The sequence below is a fragment of the Lytechinus pictus genome, chromosome 8 (genome assembly GCF_037042905.1).
Source record: "Lytechinus pictus isolate F3 Inbred chromosome 8, Lp3.0, whole genome shotgun sequence".
Lineage (NCBI taxonomy): Eukaryota > Metazoa > Echinodermata > Echinoidea > Temnopleuroida > Toxopneustidae > Lytechinus > Lytechinus pictus.
Genome location: NC_087252.1, coordinates 32,096,969 through 32,124,946, shown reverse-complemented (window position 1 = coordinate 32,124,946; position 27,978 = coordinate 32,096,969). Strand labels below are relative to the sequence as shown.

The following is a 27,978-nucleotide window of genomic DNA, read 5'->3' as shown; positions in this document are numbered from 1 at the left end:
ATGTATACTATGCAATATATGACATCAAATGTAGTGGGTGGACCAATGTGAAGATAGAAGACTACACAGATTGGAGTGCATGGGACTGGAAGTGGCAAGCATTCGTCATTTTAGAACATGAACAAAGCACACAGGGAACATCCCTCTCCGTGATGGTGTGCCTTCTATCTCTCCAATCTGGAAAATAGGAAGATACAGATGCAAATGGTGTCAGTGAATTTTTTTTTTATTCTCATTCTCTCTTCTTGAAATTAAGTATCATTCTCCATCTCCTTTTTCATCACTCTCTCCTTCTTGCTTGTTTTTTCCTCCTATTTATTTATTCATTCATTTATTTATTTATTTATTGTTATTATTATTTTTTTTTTTTTGGGGGGGGGGGGCGTCCTCCTATAATTCTCTCACTTCTTCTTCACCGAATTATTCTGAACCTCCTCTTTCTCCTACATATCCTCTTTTGTTTTCTTCTCGTGGCCTTTTTCCACCTTCTAGTTCTACCTACTACCTACTTCATCTCCTTCTTTCATTGTTTATCTTTGTTTCTTCATTTCATTCTTGCCTTTGATTCTCCTTGTGATTACTCACCCACCACTCTGCATCAGCCTCCTCTGTCACTACTATAGTCTCGCCTTCTTCAAACGTGAGTTCATCTGGATAATCGGCTTGACAATCATACACCGCCCGCACTCTCTTTGGTCTCTATAAAACATGCATAGAGAAAAGGACATCAAATCTGTCCTTGGCAAATGTGAGTTCATCTTAGCATCCTTACTCTTTTCGGTTTCTTTAACAGAAAGGGTAAGGACATCATGTCAAATTGAAATCAATTAAAATTAATTCAATTTTGAATTCTTTGCTTCATTAACCGCATCATGACCTAACTGATTTTGGTTTCTAAATCAGAAAAGAACAATGTGAAGGAGTATCATATCGTTACAAGTATCGAAACAAGTCCAAACTTTATATCAAATACAAACTAAATTCAAATCAAAGTCAAATCTAATCAAATCAACTCAAAGGAAACATTCAAATCAAATCCGATCAAAGAATTTAAAAAAATAAGTTCTAATCTAATAATATTTTGAACTTCAACAAGAAAGATATGATTTGTATATTATATATACAGTGCGTCCCAGAAAAAAACGAAACCGAGATTTAGCGATGATTTATCATAACTTAATCATAAATAAAATAGACAAATGACCTACCAATGTAAAGCTTAGAATCTCCTCTTTCATCTGGTATTACTTAGATTATTCCTCATTCACGCATGATTGAGCAAAAACAATTCGAAGAAAGGATGCCAAAAACTCATTTGACGGGGGGTATCTGAATTTCAAAAAGAAAATCACATGACTAAAAAGTTCAATATCTTCTCTTTTCTTTGATACCTAAATCACAAAAAATGGTCAAGTAGTAAAAAAGTTATGATCCCTCGAAACAATGCTTGTATTTCCATAATTTCATTAAATAAACGTGTTTTCACCGGTTTCCCACAGGAGCTATCGCACGGTAACAAAAGACTTAATGCATGGCTGATCGTCAACAAAACGGAGTGTCGAGTGAGTCTGAACGCTAGCCTGTAAAACCTCTTCATTTTATGAAATTATTGAAATTCAAGCATTATTTCAAATAACCAGAACTTCGTTATTTTTAGACCATTTTCTGTAATTGAGGTATCAAATTAAATAGCAGATATTGAACTTTTTTAAAATGTGGTTTTCTTATTAAAACCTAGATACGGCCCGCCAAGTGACTTTTTGGTATCCCCTTTTCAAATTGTTTTTGCTCACTCATGCGTGAATGAGAAATAATCTAAGTAATTTCAGATGAAAGAGGAGATTCTGAGCTTTAAAATGGTAGGTCATTTGTCTATTGTATTTGCGATTATGTTATGATAAATCATCGATAAATCTCGGTTTCGTTTTTTGTGGGACGCACTGTATATATATATATATATTGAACTTCGTTTTTTGCATTAATATGTCTTATTTATTGAAGGAAACCTTCAACAACAAGCTTTGCTTTTCAGAAGGTTTCTATTTCATTTCATAATGTTATATTATGTTTTGCTTTACTTTGTAACCTTGTTGAAATTTTGGAATGAATAAATTCGTTATCAATCAATCAATCATAAACAATTTACATGAAACCAATCCATTTCAACTGAAGTAGGTGTATAACAACCACACTGTTCACCATCAACATCACCATAGGTAACGTTCACAGCTAAAGAATTTCCATGCCCAAGAAAAGCACCCAATTCTCACCCTCTTTGGAACCCTTGGGGGTGGGGTTGGTGGACCGCTGCTACTACTCTTACTACTGGATGCATAGTTGGTAGAACTACCATGACGACTCTGAGACCTACTACTGAGTGTTGTCGGTAGATCTTGCTGACTGTTTGGTCTACTATTAGACTGGAAGCTGGCCTGGGAACTGGGTCTGCTACTTGCACCCAACGTCCCGTTGCTGTCAGTTGTCTGGAATTTCTTTGGTGGAACTACATGAATGGCAAAAGGAGAAAGTGAGGTGACTGATAGTTATCTCTTGCCGATTTCTTCAGTTATATTTTACAAGACATTGAAGCAGATAATTGTTTCAATACCATATCAGTCACATTTAGGAGATTTCATAGACCAACTGTTTTTCATATATTTTTTTTAAATTAATTTTTTTATTATCTCTTTTTTGGAGGGTTCTTTAATTTCGTTTCTTTCTTCGGTTTTTTGTAAGTAAATGTATTTTATTTTTGTTCCTTCGAATAGTAGCTTTTACATACAACTTCAAACATGCATTCCATCAACTGTTAAAGTACATGTATTGTTGACACATAAAATGTGTATGACTGAATTTCAAAATAGTGAAATATCTAAAACAGCATGATAAATATTCAAATTCATATCATTTTTTTAAATGGGACATCATGGTCACCAACTCTGCTTTATAATTAAATTCTTGACATCTTCTTGGCTCCAATATGAAAGTCTGATAATAGAAAATGAATTGTTTCTTTAAATAATTCATTCCTTTGAAACAACTGACGACATATAAAGAAAGACCTACTTGCTGGAGGGCTGTCAACACTCGGTGGCCGTGTTGAGCTGTTGTTAAAAAGACAATATTCAACACACATTTCAATTGATTAATATAATCTTAGCACTTGTAATATATATTGATTTGCTTTGGTTTGAGAGTGCTTTAGGAATGGTATTCAATGCTAGTATTATCTTTCAAAAAAAGTATTTTTTCAGGCTTGGGTTGAATGAAATAATGAGTATTTGTATTTTGCATTATTATTAGCTTTTACATTACGTTTTGTATCCTATTGAAGTAATCGGACAGTTTCCTGGCAGACTTATAATGAACCTTGTTCAATATTTAACTGAGAGATATTAAATAGTGGACATTGTTTAAAACGAAATTTCTTTGTGCACACCTATATATAAATAAATGACTCACAGTTTCAATTGAAATTTGAAGTCACAATACTTGTCACAGAACTACAAGTAGTACTTTATTCGTCATTAAACATAGGCGGATCCAGGGGGGGCCTGAGGGGCCCGCCCCCCCCCCCCCCTATTGGCGGAGCAAAAAAAGAAAAAAAAAGGGGAAAGAAAGAAAGAAAAGAAAAAGAAGGGGAGAGAGGAGAGAGGAGAAAAAGAAGGGGAAACATAAGAGGAAGAAGATGAGTGAATAAAATAAGATGAGGGGAAGACTTGGAAAATAATTAAGAAAATCATTCATGTCATTAAAAATAAAATGTTCGCTCGCGCTTCGCGCTCGCATTGCCTTTTAGCTCATTTACATATCTTGTTCATTATGGAGTTTAAATATCAAGTTTGGAAGTCAATATACAAAACATATTTCATCTCGGAAATTGGCGAACATTCATTATTTGGTGTGATTTATTTTGATTATTTAAAAAGTGCTCTGTAAAAATGTCAGTTTTATGGTCTGAATATTAACGATTTCTGCTCGCGCTGCGCGCTCGCAAATTTGGATTTAGCAGGTACCTATTATTTTCGTGTATTTCATAAAGTTTACAAAATATCCCTTTTCAGGTCTGATTGTTAAAACGTATCAGCTAGCACTGCACGCTCGCATTTTGATTGGCGAGGTATGTCTCAATATTGATTATACAACAAACTACTTAAAATCCCCTTTTCATGACAGTGTATAAAAAAATTTAGGCTCGCAATTTGCGCTCGCATTAATGGTAAATAACATATTAACTGATGCATCCTAGATATAATTACAAAAGTGATTGAAATGTCCAGTTTTCAGGCCATCTGGCATATCATCAGATTTCGCGCCCTCATTAGGCATTAATGAATAAGATATTAATTTAATAATTGAATTGTCCCTTTTGTTGCATCTCGAGCTTAGCAAGAGGAATAGGAAGACAGTCTTCATTTTCATATGATGAAATGTCCTAAGGACATTATCATTTCCAGTTTCAGATCACAATATCAAAAAATTTCTGCTCGTGTTTTGTGCTCTCATTATAAATGTAGAAAGATCCCCTATTACTCATTCTTTTCATGATTTACAAAACATGAATAGAGTGTCCCGTTTTTAGGTCTAAATCTCAGTTTTTTCCGCTCGCGCTTCGCACTCGCATTAATTGTTTAGTTTATAAACCTATTCTGTTTAAGTTACAAAAAGTGCTTAGAATTTTTTGATTTTTAAAATATATAACGACTTCATGGCTAACTGCATGCAGTCTTTAACAGGTGCCTTTTCCATCAGTTCACTTCTGCTCGCGCTTCGTGTTCGTAGTAATTGTTTAGTTGCATACACATCTTTTTCAGGATAATAAACATTGCCCAGAATGTTCAAATTTTAGGAAAAAATGCACAAGATTTCCCAAAGAAATTAGCTCGCGTTTCGCGCTCGCATTATATAAATCAGGATCATGTATTTATGTTGATTAATAAGAATAAAGCTAAAAAGTGACTATTAGGACTACCCCTTCAAAGAAACCAAAAATCGAGCGGCCGATCGGGGAAAATATGGCTGAAAAAAAATCCGGGCCCCCCCCCCCCCCCCTATTGGCGAAGGCTGGATCCGCCCCTGATAAAAGCTTTAAGAATTATGTCTTCTGAACAAGTTCAAGTGCAAAAAAGGAAATAGTAGAGCGGATAAGCTCCAAAAATCACAACAATTGTGCAAATTTCGACTAAAGCATGAAACTTTCACAAGTATTAGTATATGCCGTAAGATTTATTTTAAAGATGGGAGGTAAATTTATAAATGCCATTTTCGTCCGTTGCCATGGCAACGGATTAATTTATCAAAAATAACATACATTCCCATGTAAATGGTAAATAAACATGATATAGATGACCAAAATGATAATTTTCAGGCTCCCGGTTGAATACGTATGAAATTTAGAAATATTCAAGATCACCAAAATAGTTCAAATTGGTCCGTTTCCATGGCAATGGCTTGTTTTTCTCCAGAAAAATAATAATTTTGATTAAAAAAACGTTGTAGAATATGATTTATCTTTAATTTTCCCTAATTTTACAGAGTTAAACAAAGATATTTTGGTTGCTAAATGTATAAATTACATCTCAAGCCATTGCCATGGCAACCAAATAACATCTAATTTACAAGAATAACATGGTTGACAAGACGGTTACACTTCGTAATTCCAAAGGTTCGTAATTCCGAAGGTTCTTTATTCCGAAGGTTCGTAATTCCGAAACACGTAAATTGCCTATACCTCGATGTTCGTTAATCCGAAAACGTAAAAGGGTTCGTTAATCCGAACATTTGTGGCGTTATTCCGAAGGTTCGATAATCCGAAAACGAAATAAGGTTCGATGTTCCGAAGGTTCGTTAATCCGAAAACGAAATAAGGTTCGTTGTTCCGAAGGTTCGTTAGTCCGAAAACGAAATAAGGTTCGTTGTTCCGAAGGTTCGTTAATCCGAAAACGAAATAAGGTTCGTTGTTCCGAAGGTTCGTTAGTCCGAAAATGAAATAAGGTTAGTTAATCATTTAGTTTTCGGACTAACGAACCTTCGGAATTACGAACCTCATTTCGTTTTCGGACTAACGAACCTTCGGAATTACGAACCTCATTTCGTTTTCGGACTAACGAACCTTCGGAATAACGAACCCTCGGAAATACGAACCTTCGGAAATACGAACCTTCGGAATATCCGAACCTTCGGAATAACGAAGCTTCGGAATTACGAATGTATGCGTGACAAGAAAATGGACAGGTAGAATTGACTTAATCTGTTTGCTTGAGTTTTAACCCCTCATTTGAACAAAAAAATACAGAAAGTGTTCTGCAGGAGTTCTTTATAAAGATAAAAGAATTATGTTGCCTTGGTAATGCTTGAATTAAACCTTAAAAAAAACAATGTTGCAAAGGACCCGTTGCCATAGCAACATCTTATTTCCCTATAGAAAGGTAAAAATATTTATAAAAATGTAGAATACATGTATGATCATCATTCCATTTTCAATAATTGTAAGGTACTAATCGAGATATGTTTGTGACTAAATTTATAAATATAACATCTAAAGCCATTGCCATGGCAACCAGATAACATCTAATAAAAAAAAACAACGACATGGATGACAAGGTTATGGACAGGTGAAAAAATACAATGAAAATTAACTTAATGTACCCGCATAAGGTTTGACCTATACTCAATTAATTTAGGGGAAATAATACAGTGAGTGTTCTGCATGAACTAATTAGAATGATACAGATTGATGTTGCCTTGGTAATACTTTGAATTCAACGATAAATATCAATGTTGCAAATGGCCTGTTGCCATAGCAACGGCTCATTTACCCAAGAAAAGTACCAGTTTTGATTAGAAAAAGGAGTGTAGAATCTGATTGTTCTTTTATTTCCCCTAATTTTAGGGTGAGAGTTGATATGTTTGCTGTTAACATACAAATAACATCTAAAGCCATTGTCATGGCAATCAAATAACATCTAATTTGAAAAAATAACATGGCTGACATAATAATGGACAGGTGGAAATTGCAATCTATAACAATTAACTTAAGGTTTGACCCAGTCAATTGATTTTGAACAAAGATTACAGTGTTTCGTATTTGTGTCTTAGAATGATAAAATTTGAGGTTGCCTTGGTAATGCTTGAATTCAATGATAAATATCAATGTTGCATATGGCCCGTTGCCATGGCAACGACTCCTTTTTTCCAAGAAAAGTACCAAATTTGATCGAAAAACAGCTTAGAATCTGCATTTTGTCATAAATTTCCTCTAATTTTAGGGTGCAAAGCATTATGTTTGCTGTTGATATACAAATAACTTAAGCCATTGCCATGACAACCAAATAACATCTAATTTCAGTGGCTTAATTTGGTTTCTATGCAATGGTTTTAAGGGTGAAGTAGTACATTGGGACTAGATACAAGGACAGCCAGTGGTCTGATTTGTCCAAAACCCTAAGACGGCTTCCAAAAATGGAGTTTGATATGGCTGTTGATATATAAATGGACCTAGCTCATTCATATCCGTCTGCGATATATGATTTTGGTGTCTAGACTATTGTTTCAATGGTCAAGTAATACATCAGGACAATTTAAAAGGACAGTCAGTGGTCAAGTATGTTAAAAAATCCAAGGTGGCTTCCAAAAATGGAATATAAAATAGCCCCTGCTACTAACAAATCAACATATTTCGTGTAATATCTGCCAAGGGCATATTATTTTGATATCTAAAGTTCTAAACCATGGTTTTTAAAAGTCAGTAAATACATCATGTACATTGGACAAAGTTACAAGGACAGTCAGTAATCCAGTATGTCTAAACATCCAAGATGGCTTCCCAAAATTGGAGTCTAATCTGAGTCTGTTACTTAAAAATTGACATAGTTCACTTAAAATCCACCAAGGAAAAATGATTTTGGTATTCACACTTTGGTTTCAAGGTTTAAAAATACGTTTAGACTGGTTACAATAATATCCAGTTGTTTATTTTGCCTAAAAAATCCAAGAGGGTTTTCAAAATGGCATCTAAAATTACTTCTATCCCTCAAAAATTATCAGAGTTCATACAACATCAACCTGTGAGAAACAATTTTGGTGTCTATTTTGGTGTCTACACTGCGGTATGAAGGGTCCACTATTACATTAGGACAAGTAACAAGGATGGTTAGTTTTCAATTTTGTCCAAAATCCAAGGTAGATTTTAAAATTACATCAAAATGGGTGCTGTTACCAACTCTTATCTACTTGCATTTTGAATGTAGGCACCAACATTATTTCTCACAAGTGGATATTATATCCACTTCAAAGTAACAGTCGTCATTTCAGAACCCATTTATGGAAGCCATCTTGGATTTTTTAGGCAAAATGGACAACTATACATCATATTGTAACCAGTCCCAAAGTATCATCCTTGAAACCCCAGTGTAGACACCAAAAATAACATCCCCAGGTGTATTTTTAATGTACTATGTCCACTTTTAAGTAACATTAAAACCCCCATTTTTCAAGCCATCTTTGAATTTTTGGACACAATTGACACCTGACTGTCATTTCAGCTTGACACAATGTACAGTATTAGTTGACCCTTTAAACACTAGTGTAGACACCAAAAACATATCCCCAATGGGTATTATTAATGAACTAATTGTCCATTTTGAAGTAACAACAGTCAATTTAGACCCCATTTTGGAGGCCATCTTGGATTTTTTAACATACCAGTCCACTGACTGTCCTTGTAACTTGTTCGAATGCATTAAACCATAGTTTTATTGGTTTAGACATCAAAATCATATTCCCCAGACAGATATTGAACAAACTATGTCATAATTTATTATTTGACTCTTGAAACTATGGTTTAGACACCATAATCACATCTCACAGGCGTATATAGAATGAGCTATGTCAATTTTTAAGTAACAACAGTCAATTTTAGACCCCATTTTTTTTAAGCCATCTTGCGTTTTTTAACATACCATACCACTGACTTTCCTTGTAACTTGTCCTAATGCATTACTTGACCCTTTAAATTATAGTTTAGACACCAAAATCATATTCCCCAGACAGATATTGTACAAACTATGTTTATTTGTTAATAACATTAGACATTGTTTTACACCTTTTTTGGAAGCCATCTTGGAATTTTGGACATACTAGACCACTGACTGTCCGTGTAGCTTGTCTTAATGTATTATTGACCTTTAAAATTGTAGTTTAGACACCAAAATTATATCTCACAGGTGTATATAAAAGGAGCTATTCCCCTTTTAAGTATCAGCAGCCATTTTAGAATCATTTTTGGAAGCCATATTGGATTTTCGAACATACCTGACTGTCGTTGTAACTTGTCATAATATTGTTAGACTCTTGAAACTAATTATTTAGACACCAAAATCACATCCCCCAGGCCAATATGAAATGAGCTACGTCCGCTTTGGGTATCAGCAACCATTTTAGATTCAATTTTTTGAAGCCATCTTGGATTTTTGGACATTCCAGGTCCAGACCACTGGCTTTCCCTGTAACTTGGCCTAATGTACTACTTGATCCTTAAAACCAATGAATAGAAACCAAATTAAAGCCGTTTTTTCAAGTAATGGATGAATTGTTGATTTTTAGCCTACGGCAGCCAGTGAGGACACCATCTTGGATTTTCCTGTTACCCTGGAGTGCTTAAATTATTTTCAACCGTTCAACCAGTAAGGGTATTTTTGATCTTATATTGACCAGTCTACTTTTCATGTAAAATAACCAGTGAATAGATTACACTTCGTGTTGAATTGATTTATATGTTACTTTAATAATTATCACAGTATTTCAAAATTTTCTTCGTCAAAATCAGTAGTGTAATTTTGAGGGGGCCAGATATGACGTATCGAGCAAAATTCATTTTTGTCTCGCCTGCGTAGCGGAGCGAGACATAGGTATCACTATTTCCGGCGTCGGCGTCGTCGTCAGCAATTGTGTTGTACACCCAATAACTTTCTATAGCTTTGAGGTGGGATCACCAAATTCATACCAGAGGTCCATCTCCTGAAGGCACATGTCAAGTTTGAATATGAGTCGAATTTGAATAAGGTCAAAGGTCAATGAACTTTCCATGACTGGCACTGCTATGTTGTACACATAATAACTTTCTATATCTTCGAGGGTGATCACCAAATTAATACCAGAGGTCCATCTCCTGAAGGCACAGGTCAAGTTCGAATATGAGTCGAATTTGAATAAGGTCAAAGGTCAATGAACTTTCCATGACTGGCACTGTGCTGTGTTGTACACCCAATAACTTTCTATAGCTTTGAGGTGGGATCACCAAATTCATACCAGAGGTCCATCTCCTGAAGGCACATGTCAAGTTTGAATATGAGTCGAATTTGAATAAGGTCAAAGGTCAATGAACTTTCCATGACTGGCACTGCTATGTTGTACACATAATAACTTTCTATATCTTCGAGGGTGATCACCAAATTAATACCAGAGGTCCATCTCCTGAAGGCACAGGTCAAGTTCGAATATGAGTCGAATTTGAATAAGGTCAAAGGTCAATGAACTTTCCATGACTGGCACTGTGCTGTGTTGTACACCCAATAACTTTCTATAGCTTTGAGGTGGGATCACCAAATTCATACCAGAGGTCCATCTCCTGAAGGCACATGTCAAGTTTGAATATGAGTCGAATTTGAATAAGGTCAAAGGTCAATGAACTTTCCATGACTGGCACTGCTATGTTGTACACATAATAACTTTCTATATCTTCGAGGGTGATCACCAAATTAATACCAGAGGTCCATCTCCTGAAGGCACAGGTCAAGTTCGAATATGAGTCGAATTTGAATAAGGTCAAAGGTCAATGAACTTTCCATGACTGGCACTGTGCTGTGTTGTACACCCAATAACTTTCTATAGCTTTGAGGTGGGATCACCAAATTCATACCAGAGGTCCATCTCCTGAAGGCACATGTCAAGTTTGAATATGAGTCGAATTTGAATAAGGTCAAAGGTCAATGAACTTTCCATGACTGGCACTGCTATGTTGTACACACAATAACTTTCTATAGCTTCGAGGTGAGATCGCCAAATTCATAACAGAGGTCCATCTCTTGAAGGTGCAGGTCAAGTTCAAATGTGAGCCGAATTTGAATAAGGTCAAAGGTCAATGAACTTTCCATGACTGGCACTGTGCTGTGCTGTACACACAATAACTTTCTATATCTTCGAGGTAGGATTGCCAAATTCATACAAGAGGTCCATCTTTTATGCACAACCTTTCCTCAATTTTTTCAAACAATAAGTTTGCCAGAAGACCTTAATAATTTAATTTTACAATTTTACTCACATTATTATCAATTACATTCTTTTTCACTAACATTAATTTCTTTACTTGCATGGAAATAATTATAGCTTCTTAGTATTAACAGCATTCTTAGTGTTATCTGATCTTCTAGGGATAAAGTAGGCCTATACCATTAATGCATATGTAAACTGTCAGAACCATAATTCACCCCCTAAACTGCTGACAGCCTAGAAGTCATTTAGCATAGTTTTGACATGCTGAAGATCTTATCTATATATTAACAGCAAGCATATATATGCTTAGCACCCTAAAATTAGGGGAAATGAAAGAAAAATAAGATTTTACAATGTTTTTGTTTACCAAAGCTGCTGATACTTTTGGGGGGGGGGGAAATGAGCTGTAGCCATGGCAACGGAACATTTGAAATAATAATATTTATCATTAAATTCAAGTATTACAAAGGCAACATTAATTAAAAAGGAAAAATGATTTTGGTGTTCACACTTTTGTTTCAAGGTTTAAAAATACGTTTAGACTGGTTACAATAATATCCAGTTGTTTGTTCAAAATTAAATGACTGGCAAAGCCTTTCGCACAGTTATCTGTAATTGATTTTCCACCTGTCCATAATCTTGTCATCCAAATTATTATTTTTTTGTAAATTAGATATTATTTGGTTGCCATGGCAATAGCTTCAGATGTTATTTATACATTATGCATCAAACATATCTATGTTTAGCACACTAAGATTAGGGGAAATGCAAGAAAAATCAGATTCTACAGTCCTTTTTTTTATTAAAACTGATAAAAAGAAATCCGTTGCTATGGCAACAGGCCATTTGCAACATTGATATTTATCGTTGAATTCAAGTATTACCAAGGCATCATCAATCTGTATCATTCTAATTAGTTCATGCAGAACACTCACTGTATTATTTCCCTAAATAAATTGAGTAGGTCAAACCTTATGCATGTACATTAAGTTAATTTTCGTTGTATTTTTCACCTATCCATAACCTTGTCATATCCATGTTGTTTTTTTTTATTAGATGTTATCTGGTTGCCATGGCAATGGCTTAAGATGCTTTATTTATAAATTTAGTCACAAACATCTCGATTAATTGTATTTTCTACCTGTACATTGTCTTGTCAACCATGTTATTTTTGTAAATTAGATGTTATTTGGTTGCCATGGCAATGGCTTGAGATGTAATTTATACATTTAGCAACCAAAATATCTTTGTTTAACACTGTAAAATTATGGAAAATTAAAGATAAATCATATTCTACAACGTTTTTTTAATCAAAATTTTTATTTTTCTGGGAAAAACAAGCCGTTGCCATGGCAACGGACCAATTGGAACTATCTTGGTGATCTTGAATATCTCTAAATTTCATATGTTTTCAATTGGGAGCCTGAAAATTATCATTTTGGTCATTTATATCATGTTTATATACCATTTACATGGGAATATATGTTATTTTTGATAAATTAATCGTTGCCATGGCAACGGCCGAAAATGTCATTTATAAATTTACCTCCCATCTTTAAAATAAATCTTACAGCATATACTAATACTTGTGAAAGTTTCATGCTTTAGTCATAATTTGCACAATTGTTCGTCTTATCCGCTCTACTAAAATGGTTTATAAAAGTGATAATTCCATCAGTTCAATAGACTAAATAATGTACTATTTTTACATAAAAAAGAAAACATTGAAAAGTACAAACATCTGAAACGCAAATGAAGCCAATATTAGATATTAGGTATTAAAATCCCGGAGGGGCCACTTCCATTGACGAGTGGATACCATGCGCGACCATGGGGTCTCGAAAAGCACCCTAAACACGTATTTTCCTTATTCTGAAAATGCACCCCTTAACAAGTATTGGCGTGTAAAACCCTACCCTTAACAAGTATTGTAAAAAAAACGATACTCTTGGCAAGTATTCCCTGAATTGGACCCCTAAACAAGTACAGCGATATTTCAATCGGTCGTCGGTTTTACCTACATCATTGGGTTTAGTACAGCCCCACCTCACATCTCGTGCAAATCGTACTCTAAACACGTAATGTTAACTCTTGGGGCAAAAGTACATCCTTCATAAAACATTTTAGTCTTAAAGGTCAAGTCCACCCCAGCAAAATGTTGATTTGAATAAATAGAGAAAAATCAAACTAGCATAACACTGTAAATTTCATCAAAATCGGATGTAAAATAAGAAAGTTATGGCATTTTAAAGTTTCGCTTATTTTTCACAAAACAGTGATATGCACAACTCAGTGACATGCAAATTAGTCAGTCAATGATGTCCACCACTCACTATTTCTTATGTTTTTTATTGTTTGAATTATACAATATTTCATTTTTTACAGATATGACCATAGGGACCGACTTGACCGAATCATATAGTATTAGGCAATGCTAATATCACATGTTCAGGGAGGAATTGATCACTGTTTCACTCGACAATGAGGAGAAAATTAGAATATTTCATATTTCGTATAATAAAATACAATAGAAATAGTGAGTGGATTACGTCATCAGTCTCCTCATTTACATACTAACCAGGATGTGCATGTAACTGTTTTGTTAAATTAAGCGAAACTTTAAAATGTCATAACTTTCTTATTTTACATCCGATTTTGATGAAATTTTCAGTGTTATGCTTGTTGGATTTTTCTCTTTTTAATAAAATCAATTTTTTTGTTTGGTTGGACTTGTCTTTTAAGTTATTGTACCCTCGCAAATTTGACCCTAAACACGTAGCTTTCCTAGCGAAAATAGATACCCTTTTTTCATTATTTTAGTGTTTTTGACATCCTTATTACGTTACGTACGTAACGTGCGCTATCTTGAAAAAGACATCTTTTTTACGTGTTTTTTGGGTCGCGCATGGTATCCACTCGTCCATGTAAGTGCCCCCCCCCCCCGGGGATCAAAATGCAACAAACAATAAACTTATTTTAGATTTGAAAAATACTGCAGTATTAAGCTGTTAAAAAAGCAAGGGTATATTACCATTATTTAATTTTCATTGATTTTTTGCAAAAAATAATAGAACTGTTAAATCTGATTTTGCAGCCTCTCTGAGTTACACATCCATCCTCTTAATAAATATATTGTAGTTAATTTATCAGAATGCTAAAATTAAAAGAAAGAAGATAATTTATATCCGTTAAATTTTTTTCTAATAACATTCTTGTGAAGAGATGTTTATCAAGACAAATGAACTTTTGGAAACCTGATTTGTTTATTTTGTTATAAAGTAAACTTTAACAAAACGTGTAATCTATAAAAAGCACTTTCATGAACGTTTTACAAACTAATACAATCTTTCTTTTTAACTGACAAGGATATCAAATTTTGAAATTTAAAACTAAACGTTGGCTGTTACAAAACATTAACAAGCATAAAGAGCAGAGAACGTGATGATGCGTACGATCATCAACTGGGATTCTGAAATGCTTTTGAGCAATAGAAAGTAGCAACATGCACAAGAAAGCTGAAGATAAAGAAGTCTAAAACAGAAAAATAATCAAATTATTCATGCCTTCACTTTTTTTGCAGCTTGCAGTAGCTTGGAAATCATAATTAGGGTTTCTTGAAAGTGTGTCTTCATTAGAGCTGTTAACTGATTATTCTTGAGGCCCTACTTAATTACTTCTAATCATCTGTATGACATGCATTTTATACCGGTTTTTTAAAAATTGGGATGATGACTGCACATGTAAGAACATTACGTCCCACAAAAAACGAAACCGAGGTTTAGCGATAATTTATCATAACTTAATCACAAATACAATAGAAAAATGACCTATCATTGTAAAGCTTAGAATATCCTCTCCTAGCTGGTATAACATACAAGATTTTTTCATCCTCGCTTGAGTGAGTAAAAACAATATGAAGAAAGGATAGCAAAAAGTCATTTGGCGGGGGAGGTATCAAAATTTCAAAAAGAAAATCACATGCCTAAAAGGTTCAATATGTGATCTTTAATTTGATAGCTAAATTGCAGAAAATGTTCAAGAAATAACAAAGTTATGTTTCTTCGAAATAACGCTTGTATTTCCATAATTTCATGAAACATACGTGCTTTCACCGGTTTCCCACCGAAGCTGATCGTCAACAAAACGGAGTGTCGAGTAAGTCTAAAAGCTATCCTGTAAAACCTCTTCACTTTATGAAATTATTGGAATTGGAAACAGAACTTTGTTATTTCTTGACCGTTTTCTGTAATTCAGGTATCAAATTAAAGAGCAGATATTAAACTTTTTTAAACGTGATTTTCTTTTTGAAACTCGGACACCGCCCACCAAGTGACTTTTTGGTTTCATTTCTTCAAATTGGTTTTGCTCACTCATGCACGAATGAAGAATAATCGAAGTTATTACAAATGAAAGAGGAGACCCTGCGCTTTACAATGATAGGTCATTTGTCTATTGTATTTGCGATTAAGGATAAGTCATCTGTAAATCTCGGTTTCGTTTTTTGTGGGACGCACTGTATAAGGCATTGTTATATTTTACATGTGTATTTGAGAAAAGTGTATGTCTTGATAATTTGCTCATAGCCGGTTTCAAATGGATACCAAATTAACCAGTTGTCAGTTTGAAGTGCATTGTCCCTGTACAAAGCCTATGTATTTACAGAATCTAGTAGGCATAACTCTAACATGCCAAAATAATTGCAACGCTATGGGATTTACGATATTTTGAAGTGCCATTTTGTACCTTTGGCATATTCAGATATAAATGTATGCATAATAATGAAAATAGACTGTCACACCATTATTTCAATTAACATGTAAAAGCATCACTTGGCAATTTACTTGTAAAACATCCAATTTCTTCACTGCTTCAAAAGGTGCAAAATAAAAATAAAACTTTGCTGTAGCAAAATCATATTTAAAAGCTTTTTCAAGACTTTACTTTACAAGAAAATAGCATCATTCAGCGGTTTGGAATTTAAAATCTCTGTGCAAGACAGAAGGTCATTCTAACAAAGTTACCCTTCATTAAAAAGCCATGTCTAAACTAGCCTCTTGTCGAGGCCCTGGCGGCTGCTTCCCAGGCGAAGCGAGGGCTTTCCTAGAATTAGGCCTGGCGCGAGCAAGGGCCTCTTGACATCTGGGCTGAATTATATATTCATGAGGAACGTCTTCCTAATGAATATACATGAGTTGTAATATCGCCGGTCACCTAGTAAACCAATGAAATGTCGAAGCTGTTTCGTCCGGGGTTCGGAATACTATAGTAGTCCACTATTCTGCAGGGGATTAATTGCGGGACACTAAAGGGGATATAACCAGCAAAATGCTACAAGCAGTGGTACTACTACTACTACTAGTACTGGCCGTAAAAGACCCATCACCGCCCCGAAACTTCCCTGGAGATACTGGTCAGCCGCTGGTCAGACTCGAGTCAAGGGAAACAACTCTACTCCAGCATTCCCTCACTGCACCGCGGAGATAGATAATCGACACATAGTGGAATCGCATGAAAGATAACATTTTGTCCATATCATGTGAGTAGATTTACAAAATCATCTCGTCCTCTCAGTGCAGATTTAATTTTATCGACTTGCAAATCCTTAAATCGGTCAATATATAGCATTTTAGAGGCATATTCAATGCTCTTTGATATTTCGTCGTCACTCTTCGCCAAGAATCCACGGGTCGCCATTCAAGATGAGCTCATGAATATTCAATATGACGTCATAGCAGCCCGCGCTCTCATTGGATGATTTTCACCGACCAGTTTTTAGTTTTTGGTCGGTATATTGGTAAAAACAATAAATTAACAAAAGAAAGTCGGTGAAATTCGGCCCAGATGTCAAGAGGCCCTGTCTCGCGGCGCTCTGCTTCGCTCTCTCCCTTGCTTCGCCATGTTCGCTCGGAAAGCAGCCGACAGGGCCTCGACAAGAGGCTATGTCTAAACCCTCTTCAGGCCTACAGCTAAACACTTGTGCATGATGTCTATGCCATTTCATGACTACAGTAAGCTGCACACTGCAACTGTGCTGGGTTGGCAAGACACATCTTGCAAATGAGTACGATATGGAGTTTAAAATCGATAACACTTTCTTTCATGATCTGCTTTTGTATCATTTCAAGTAGACGTTGTGGGAATCATGCATGATATTGAAGCTGAATGCCAAAAGATGGTTGGAAAATGAATTGTAACTTTTCTTGTATGGAATTAGCCAATAGATCAAATACGGATGCAGTGATTACCAGCGGCCGTAGGACTGGGAGTATGAAGCTCGTCTATTTTTCAAGCTGTTTGTCGAGACATGAAGTTGGAGGAGTAGGGAGGATTATTAGGGGTCATGGGGGTCATTGTCATGGATAAAAGGATAGGTACATACAATGGGCTTCCTGTACATCATCACCTTTGGCAAGAACGGTAACAACCTTGCAAATTGATCTTGAAAATTTAATTTTTATTCAATTTTTCAGCTGAAGATACAAATAATAATTCTAATTGAATAAACAAATGTAAATCTTTTCAATCAAAATAAAATCTTTTTAATACACATGTAGAAGTGTAAGAACCTCAAGCAATTTTGTTCAAAGAATTTGTAAATGACAATAATCCATTATCAAAAGTCAACATTAATATCTGGTTAAGGTGATGAGATGTTGTGATGCCATGTCATGCAGTATATGAACACCAAATTTACATTCCACACACATGTGTTGAACGTACATGGGATGCATATTTGTGATTTATTTGTGATTAAAAAATACACTTGACATTGTTGCAATTGGAAGACATATGAGATTCCTACATTTATGTACATAATTAAATTTACCCAAGTTTCAATATTGTTAACATTCGTGTAAGCCAAATAAATGAATTATACTAAGCTCTTTTTTTCCAAGCCTAATCTACGATGATGAATTTATTTGATCATGCTAAATAAGGGTTATCTTTCTTTTTTATCATTCCACTAATATCTACAGGACAATTGTTAGATGAATTGAGCAAATTACATAGTTAAGTATGCACTGCCTTAGATGTACAAAAAAATTCATCCGCTTTCGCGTATTAGATATAATAAAAATGATTATATAAATACAAAAATACAAATAGACTTAACTAAATTTTTAGAAGGTAAATGTATGTTTCTTCTTATCATAGGAGCTAGGTCAGTATCAAATCAATTAGATATTAAAATTAAATATTTGCTTGATGGTCAGCTCTGATTAGCTGGAAGGATAAATACATTCATGAATGGGCCTTTATCAGATGGATGGATTAGAAACAGAATGCAGAAAAATATGGATATTTACATGATACAGACAGTTAAGTGGAAAATACAATTCATATAAAGAACAGTGAATATACAATAAAGAAAAAAAAATAAGGGAAATTAAGTATATGAATGATGCAAAAACATGAATAGAAATGAAGAAAGAAGAAAAAGGGTACAAAGAGAGAAAAAAATATCTATCAGAGAAGAAAAGAGAAAATTGTGAAAAGGTAGAAATAAAGATATATGAAACTTTTGGAAGAGAAACACAATGTCTCAATGGGAAATGGGAAAACGAAGCTACTAATGAAGAAATGGAGAAACAAAGGGGATGGGGCATGTAAACAAAAAAAAAGAAGTTACAGCAACAAAAATGAGAAAGAGAAGACAATTACAAGTTAAAAACAACTGAGAAGAAAATTAGGATACTACGAAAAAATGACAAGAACAAGAAGAAGAGAAGAAATCAATGGAAGGAGAAAGATGAAGAATAAGGAGAAAGAAGTAGAAAACAAAAACGTGAAGAGGAAAAGAAGAAGAAATGGATAAAAATACATGATGTTGGAAAAAAAATCAATTAAAAATAAGAAAGCAAAAAGTGAAAAAAGAAAAGAATACTTACGCAAGGGATTGTTTCATCTGCTTAACCTGACTATTTGACTTTGGAATCGGAGGCAGAGCGGAAGATGATGAAGAGGAAGAGGAATCTGAAGATTTAGCTGTAAGAAAATTGAATTTCAAAATACAATTACATTTGCTCTTCATACACGATAATGCATCATGCGTGGAAAAGAAAAGAGATGATAGTCTTATAATCATTACAGCTTGAAGCATGTCAAGATGTTAAGTCTTAATTAGCATAGATCTGCATTTGTGTAACAAGTACTTATCCGAATGTCACACCAAATCATAAAACTACCTCCCAAAAAATTGTTTGCTTAGCCTGAGATTAGAGATTACATAATTGATATCGTTTATGGCTATATAATCTTAATAACGATACATATACATAGTCGAAAAGAAAAGCTAACAAAAAAATGTGTACTTTGCCCACACATTGCAAAACCAGATGGATAAGATATAAAAAGCACAAAATGAAATAAAAGAAAACATGAAGAGCCTTATCATACACTACTAATAAGTTTTATGCACCCCAACTAATAGTTGATTTGAATAAAAAGAGAAAATTTCAGCAAGCATAACAGTGAAAATTTCATCAAAATCGGATGTAAAATAGGAAAGTTTTAACATCTTAAAGTATCGCTTAATTTCACAAAACAGTTACATGCACATCCTGGTTGGTATGGAAATGAGGAGACTGATGACGTCATCCACTCACTATTTCTTTTGTTTTATGAAATATGAAATATTCTAATGTTCTTCTAATTGTGAAGTGAAAAAAAAATTAAAATATAGCACTGTTTTAATACTACATAGTTCAGTAAAGTTGGTCCTTATTGTCAAATCTGAAAAAAATGAAATATTGTATAATTCAAACAATAAAAACCAAAAGAAATAGTCAGTCTCATTAGCATGTTAATGAATTGTGCATCAACTGTTTTTGTGGGAAATAAGCAAAACTTTAAAATGTCATAAATTTCTTATTTTACATTCGATTTTAATAACATTTTCAGAGTTTTCCCAGTTTGATTTTTATCTATTTATTCAAATCAACATTTTTCTGGGGTGGACTTGATCCTTAAAAAGATTTACATATCTATAAATAACTTATATAAATTATAAATCAATTTAGAAACTTTGATGAGAGATCCAAACCTCTAATATAAGACTTTGATTCTTAAAGTATACCAACCTATGGTTCACTTACAAGCTTTTCAGAAATATTAGACATAAGCGATATCATGTGTAAATTATACTTCAACCCATATTTTCCTTTAACTTGGTTACTTGTAAGTCTTTACAACCTTTCTCGAAAAGGGAATCTGAATACCTGTACACTTATCTGAAAACCCTTTGAAACCCAACGAATCAAACCAATGATACATTTTAAAAGTACCCTAGATAGCTAAATGACAACCACCTCTGAAACTACTGAAAAAAATTGAACTGTGAACCAATAAGGGTAATCTATTTGCAAAGTTTCTAAAAATATATTTGGTTTGAATGTGATAGGTCTATGGCTCTATTTCAAAAGAGATATAAAATACAAATTATAAGTGATGGTATTGTAGTTATTTTGTCTATTCTAATCAATATCAAAGGGGCAAATGAAAAAAAAAGCTTTATAAATCCAAATTATCGAAATTCCTGCTACTATGCGGCTGAGCTAAAGATATAAGTTAAATGCAAAGATTATAGTACCCTTTCCGCATTATATCTAAAGTATGAAAGCAGTTGATTTCATTTAATTAAATAGCTATCCAAGTAACTAAGAGTAAAAGCTAACATGATGCAGATTTTTGAAAGCATGTTATAATTAAAACATTCTTATCAACATAAGAATGAAGGTTATACTTTTAATATATCGCATGTATTATTTATTCGCTTCTTGAAAAAGGAAAAAAAATGGCAAAAATAGCATTGTTCATAGTATGATGAGCAGTTTCATTTTCATTTTTAAGACAATGGTCTTACTCTGTTCTAATAATTTATGGAAGCCAAAAAGGTAAGAACTTTGTTTACATTGCACATTTCTGTTCCCTCATCATATAATTTGAATCTCCTACAGAGATTTGCTTCACACTTGTTTATCCATGGTTAAACCCCAATTTGGACCAGAGTTTTAATTCAACCTAGTTTCAGATAGGCCCTGTGTTTAGAACGGTTATTTCACCTGAGCCTCTTATTGATTTCCTTTTTTATCAATTGCTCATTTATTGTAATTTAATTTTTAAAGATATCCAAACCATTATTTGAAAAGAAAATGCAACAAAGAATATACGAAAGATGATTGAATTGATGAATGCCATTTAAAAAAAAAAATCTTTCCCAATAAAGCAAATGAAGAACCTCATTTTCTACCTGCTTCTTGTACTTCAGTACCTAAGATTCCTGGAAAAGGCAAATATAAAAATACATATGACATGAAAGTTTGTTTCAATCCTGTAATGATCATTAGTACACATGAGTTGATGTCATTGAATTTGAAACTGTAAAGGTCTTCAATAAAAAATAATAGATTATTGAAAAAATGATAAAAAATGAAATAAGACAAGACATAGTTGATTTCGTGTCTCGCCCACTTATGAAAATATCCAGAAATTTCATGTTTGCGAGGGCACGCAACAGAATTGTATCGAAACTTCATTGTGAAATGACTGAGATAGAATAACACTTGTCATAAGAGTCTTTAACGTAAACTTAATGTTGACCTCAAAAAGACCTTTGACCATACCATGTGACCTCCGAACACAACAACATGCAGGTCTGGTATAAAAGTGACTAATGGTTGCAGAGTTATGTGTAATATCATTGACCTCAAAATTACCTTTGACCTTACCATATGACCTTCGACTGCAGCATGACATGCAGGTCTCTTAACTACATCTGCAATCCAAGTTTGGGTGAAAAGTGACTTGCGGTTGCGGAGTTAGGTGTCATAAGAGAGTCTTGCACAAAAACTTTAATGTTGACCTGAAAATGACCTTTGACCTTACCATGTGACCTTCGACTGCAGTATGGCATGCAGGTCTCTTAACAACATCTACAATCCAAGTTTGGTTGAAAAGTGCCTTGCGGTTGCGGAGTTAGGTGTCATAAGAGAGTCTTGCACATAAACTTTAATGTTGATCTGAAAATGACCTTTGACCTTACCATGTGACCTATGACGTAGGTGAATAACCTTATGCTGATTGGTATATTTGGCAGACCCTTATTCATTTTTACTCACATACTCCAATATTGCAGCATTTACAGAACGTTATGAGATGTATATGAAGAAAAGTTAAGGAAAAGGTATTAAAACTATAAACTATATTCATCAAAACAAGTTCCATCAGCCATATCATATGAATAAAATGCAAGGTATTGATTCAAGTACATGGATATTAAACACTGGCGTAAATCCCGGGGGGATGGGGGGATATATCCCCCCACTTTTCGAGGAGGGGGGGGTGGCCTGTACAAACACCCCCCCCCCCATTTTTTACGAAAGAAATGAAAAAAAATCACAAAAGATAATTTGTTTATTGGTGAAAATTCTTCCTGAAATACCGCTTAACAAATAAAACAATTTTATTGAATCATAAAATGCAAATAAAGAGCCAGTTCACCATTTCCAAACGAAATACTTATGTCCTTATTATAACATTGAAGAGAAACCCCCGTTTCTTCCAATTCATCAATGTTGGGGTCTTTGGGAAGGGATCGATCAAGATCGAATGTCAAAATATATGAAACATTTCCTGTCTGTGATTACGTTCGCATTAGTGGATTGGTGAAATATGTCTGCTCTTCATGAATTCCTTATCCTTAAAATGTCCCTTCTTCTGATCTGAATATAAAAAATTTTCAGCTCGCGCTTCGCGCTCGCATCATTTGGTTAATGAAATACGTATGGTCCTAGTTAATTCCTACAAAGAAACCTTAGAATGTCCACTTCAGGTCTGAACTATCTAAATTTTCAGCTCGCGCTTCGCGCTCGCAATATTTGATTAGTGAGATGCGTATGATAATCATGATTGCAATGACTACAAAATGTGTTTTATGTGTTCAGATGTAATTCTGATAAAATCAGCAAGCGCTTGGCACTCGCATTAGATGACTATGGTGAGATATGCATGCTCTTAATGGATTCCTAAAATATATTCCGTAAAATCTCGCTGTTTGGGGTCAAAATATACAAAAACTTCAGCTCGCGCTTCGCGCTCGCATTGTTTAGCGAGACAGGTACCTATCATGATTACACAAATTTGATTACAATGTCCCTTTTTAGGTGTGAGTATAAAAAAATTCAGCTCGCGCTTCGCGCTCGCATTATTTGATCAGTGAGATACATATCCCTTTAATGACATTGTCCATGTCTCTATTAGGTCAGAATAACTGGCAACTGAGCGCGCTCACTCAGTGATTCAAAAATTTAGCTGATGCCCCCCCCCCCCCCCCCCCCCCCCATTCCGTGACCCACGGTACGCCACTGTGGAAATATCAATGACCATTCCTTGAATATCTAAAAACATGATTGCAAAAAAAATGACAAAATATTTCAGTCATCCCCCCACCCATCAACACGGATTTACGCCAGTGATATTAAAGCTGCTATAATGAATTAAATATGCTTGAAAAATCCATAAAATGACATTGACATGCAGTAAGCTCCAAAATGAAGTAATGAATTTATGTCAAATTCATAAAGGAAAACAAAATATGTAAAACAAAATAAAACTGGTTAAAAAAGTTTAAAAGACAGAAATTTAATTAATGGTCATTAAAACATTCATTTCTTTTTATTGTAAAACATGGTTAAAGGGTGGGCCGTGATTATGGGGGGGGGGGGTGGCGAAAAGAAAATATGAATGAAACCAAAAAATCTACTAGGTGAATAAACCTTACTCTATATGTATTTTGCATGTTAAATAGTCCAATCTTAATAGATAATGAGAAACGTTTGGTATATTGCCTGGCAAGAGCATGCCATGAATTAATATGGATGCATGTAACAAGCGCTTTGCTGTAAATTTTCAGTTTGTGACTTCGGACAGCTGTGTTGATTGCAATACATATTTGATAGGTAATCAAGTGAATGTGATGCACAAACTTAGAAATGCAAATTTTGGGGGTAAATTAGATTGTAATAACAATGAACATTTGCTCTTCATTGTAGTGAGCTGTTTGGTTGCAATATTTACATCACATTCCTGATTGGTCAGCTGAGTGGATTTGAAAATTGAGACATAAATATTTGCTTTTTAAACTGACAAGGAGAGGCACCTCTAAAAGAACTGTATTCTAGTACAATGTAATCATTGGTCAAATGATTGGATAAGTGTTCACAAAAGAGCTATGTTCCGGTTGGGGAAAAGATGGACAATTGAGATTGATTGGAAATCAATACAGATTGGTAATTTATAAATCATAATAACTTTTGTAATACATACAAGTTGACACACACCAACTCCAAGAGCGCTCTCATGAATGTTTATATTCATGCTAGAATCAACTCTCGTATCATACCATACAAAGGTTTTTAGTAATCAATCTAGTGGTACCATTTACAGAAGTGGTTTGATGATCTCCCGTGGAATAAAGAAAGCTGTGCATGAGAAGAACATAATAAATGTTCCAAATACTGAAATTTTGTTGTAATCATGTATCTGTATAATGTATAATTTCGTCAAAATTTCAACCATTTTAATGATGTAATAATTCAATTTGCAACTAATCTGAATGACCTATCAGATCAGCATTTAAATAGCCAAATACTTAATTCAGTTTAATTATTTTCGCACGCGCTTTCATGGTTATCTCATTTAAACATGTATAAAGAACGATCAAATGTACCCTCCTTGCGAACGTTTAGGAATTCAAAATCATTAATATGCAATCATATGGACAGTGTTTTTCATTGTTGTTGTTTTTACTTATTTTGAATAATTATGGAAATGGGTTTACTTCTAAATTGGATGTTTACAATTTTACTGAAATGTATCATCCATCTGACAAACCATCATCGGAACAGCAACTCGTTTTTGTTCCACTTTCATAACTATATGGCCAATACAATGTTTCTTATCCCTTCTCCCAAAAGAATATAAATTACAATTATGCAAGATAAAAAAGAACAAGATAATGAAGAAAAAATACCCACCATTGGCATAGGCCATCCACCCACTCACTGGCGGATCCAGGGGGGCACAGCCGGCCCGTGCCCCCCCCCCCCTTTCAGAGGCACAATTATTTTTTTCGTGGACGAAATACCGTTATTCTTTGGTTTAAAAAAAAAATTCTTTTCTTTTTTTCGCTCGTCAAATTCCTCTGGAAAATGTGCCCCCACCCACTCATCAATCACTAAAAGAATAAGCATTCACAACCATATCCTATAAGTGTTACATGCATTTAATACGTCTTTATCAAACATAATGGAATAAAATGATTCTAACTGAAAAGATCAGAAAAAACAGACAGTTAGGGTAAAGTTTGAAAAAAAATATTGTATAACGTAATAAAAAAAATGAACACAGAAACATGTTATCTGAATTTGGACGTTTAAAGTGCAAATATGTGTGCCGATAAATGAAATTGAAAATGGTATTTTAGGCGAAATTAAACGATCAGTTCGTCGTCGCGAAATTAAATGACACCTTTGGGCCATTAATTTGAACGAATTTCTCTCTAAATTGAATTTCTACAAAATTCAAAAGATTGATATAGAACGGAATTGAATGCTGAATAAATGAAAATGAACCGTGTGTGCAGAGGGTGGATGAAATATTTTGAATTTGAACGTCCTTTCATTAATTTAAATGCAACTCTGTTGAAATTGGACGGGAAAACCTATATTTGGGGGGAAAATTATTAAGAGAGCAACCTCGGGCATGTTATGCTTTATTAATACAAGTGATTCCTCAGAGGCTTTGCTGGAAAAATGCTCGATAAACAGGCCTCATTTACTAAATTTTTGAAAACATGTTGGTTGACTGAAGATTGAATAGCTGAAAGTGATGTCTGAGGAAAGTTCATATGGCTGTCTAATTCATGTTCCGTATCAGATATTTTTGTGCTCCATGAAATATCATTATAAACATAAGAAATTAATCTGCCTGTGGTTCACATGATAGGTTAGCTCTATGTATAGTATAGATGGAATACATGTTGTCTGTGATCTGAGCAATGATGCAATTAACATGGTAATTGCAGTGAGTAATGCATAAGATGGTGCCTTTAAATATGCCACTTTCTATATGAGTTTGCACATTTGATTGCAAGATAAACAAAAAATACAATCAGACCTGAGGGTTCTATCCAAGAAGACTAACGTTGCAAGAAATCTGAAGAGGACATAAATGACAGTGTGTAAAATAAATAGGGACACTACAATGAATACTGTGACGGATTCGACTGGCGGGGCTGTTGGGTGGTCCGCTTAGCTCGCTCTTGTCAGGATGCCTGCCGCCGGCGGGTCGTTTTTCCACGTCGATTTCCAAACTTTTAGTCGCAGATCCGTTTGGCAGAGATATACTGCCGCAGTTAAACACTTGCACAAGCCTCGAACCAGCCAGTACCACCACCAGTCAACCTCCAGACGGCTACACTTTTTGCCGTCAGCTCCTGCAGCTCACCCGACCATATGCATCTAGCTTGTGTAGTTAAAGCTCTCTCGACCAAAGGTATGGGTTCCCCCGTCGTCTGCTCCAGACTTCATTCTGTCTGCTTCAGACCAGTAACCACGTCTACTCCGTACTGCAACCACGACTGCATTCAGTACTGCAGCCATGCACGTCTAATTCCGTACCGCAACCACGTTTGTTCAGTACCGCAACCACGTCTGTTACCGTACTGCAACCACGTCTGTTCAGTACCGCGACCACGTCTGGACCGTACTGCAACCATGTCTGTTCAATACCGCGACCACGTCTGAGTCCGTACTGCAACCACTGACATCTGTTCAGTACCGGAAACTACGTCTGGTTCTTCGACCATATGTATGGATCCTTCTGCAGTCAGGCTCTCACGACCATACCCATTGGCTCTGCTTGTAGTTTCCACCGTTGTCTGCTCCAGACCTCCGACTGTCTGCTTCAGACCAGCAACCATCCGCTTCAGACCAACCTGTCTGCTCCGGACCACCAGCCGTCTGCTAAAGATTCAGAACCGTCCGCTTCCAGACCAACCAGACTACCAAAAGAGCAAGCCCTGGTATAGTCTCTTGCTGGCATGGCGTGCAAAAGACCCAACACACAATACAAGGAAGTCTAACTACAGTCGTCTCCTCGGACTAGAAATCCATCCGAGGTTTCTATGAGGCGCCGATTGTACCAATATTATATCGAACAATTATTTGTTATATAATCATTATTTATTAAATAATAACTATTATTTATATATAATTTACATTTTATTTGTAAATAATTACTATTATATAAAATAACATTTCTAATTATTTGTATATAATTCCAAGTAATACTTCATTATTTGTAAATAATAATAGTTCGACATTCCATTATTTATAAATAATGATTATTTGTTTTTCATTATTTATAAATAATGATTATTTGATTTTCATTATTTATAAATAATGATTATTTGTTTTTCATTATTTATAAATAATGATTATTTGTTTTTCATTATTTATAAATAATGATTATTTGTTTTTCATTATTTATAAATAATGATTTATTGTTTTTCATTATTTATAAATAATGATTATTTGTTTTTCATTATTTATAAATAATGATTTTTTTTTTTCATTATTTTTAAATAATGATTATTTGCCTTTTATTATTTATAAATAATGATTTTCGTTTTTCATTATTTATAAATAA

General features: G+C 34.4%; 1 protein-coding gene across 1 annotated transcript; it reads right to left on the bottom strand.

The window, feature by feature from the left end:
- Positions 1–105: 105 nt before the first annotated feature.
- On the bottom strand, positions 106–27,250 carry LOC135155277 (arf-GAP with SH3 domain, ANK repeat and PH domain-containing protein 2-like). The gene is made up of 5 exons (XM_064104213.1): positions 27,060–27,250; positions 3,067–3,104; positions 2,271–2,503; positions 586–699; positions 106–177 (listed from the first exon to the last, which is right to left on the bottom strand). The coding sequence occupies exons 1-5, from the start codon at positions 27,248–27,250 to the stop codon at positions 106–108; spliced, it is 648 nt and encodes a 215-aa protein (XP_063960283.1).
- Positions 27,251–27,978: the final 728 nt, after the last annotated feature.

Excerpts from the sequence above, each read along its gene's own strand:
- LOC135155277 (XM_064104213.1), bottom strand. The coding sequence starts at position 27,250 with ATGGTTGCTGGTCTGAAGCAGACAGTCGGAGGTCTGGAGCAGACAACG. Across the intron at positions 3,105-27,059 it reads CGGACTCAGACGTGGTCGCG|CTCAACACGGCCACCGAGTG; the intron begins GTATTGAACAGA and ends TTTTAACAACAG. Across the intron at positions 178-585 it reads AGGCTGATGCAGAGTGGTGG|ATTGGAGAGATAGAAGGCAC; the intron begins GTGAGTAATCAC and ends CCTATTTTCCAG.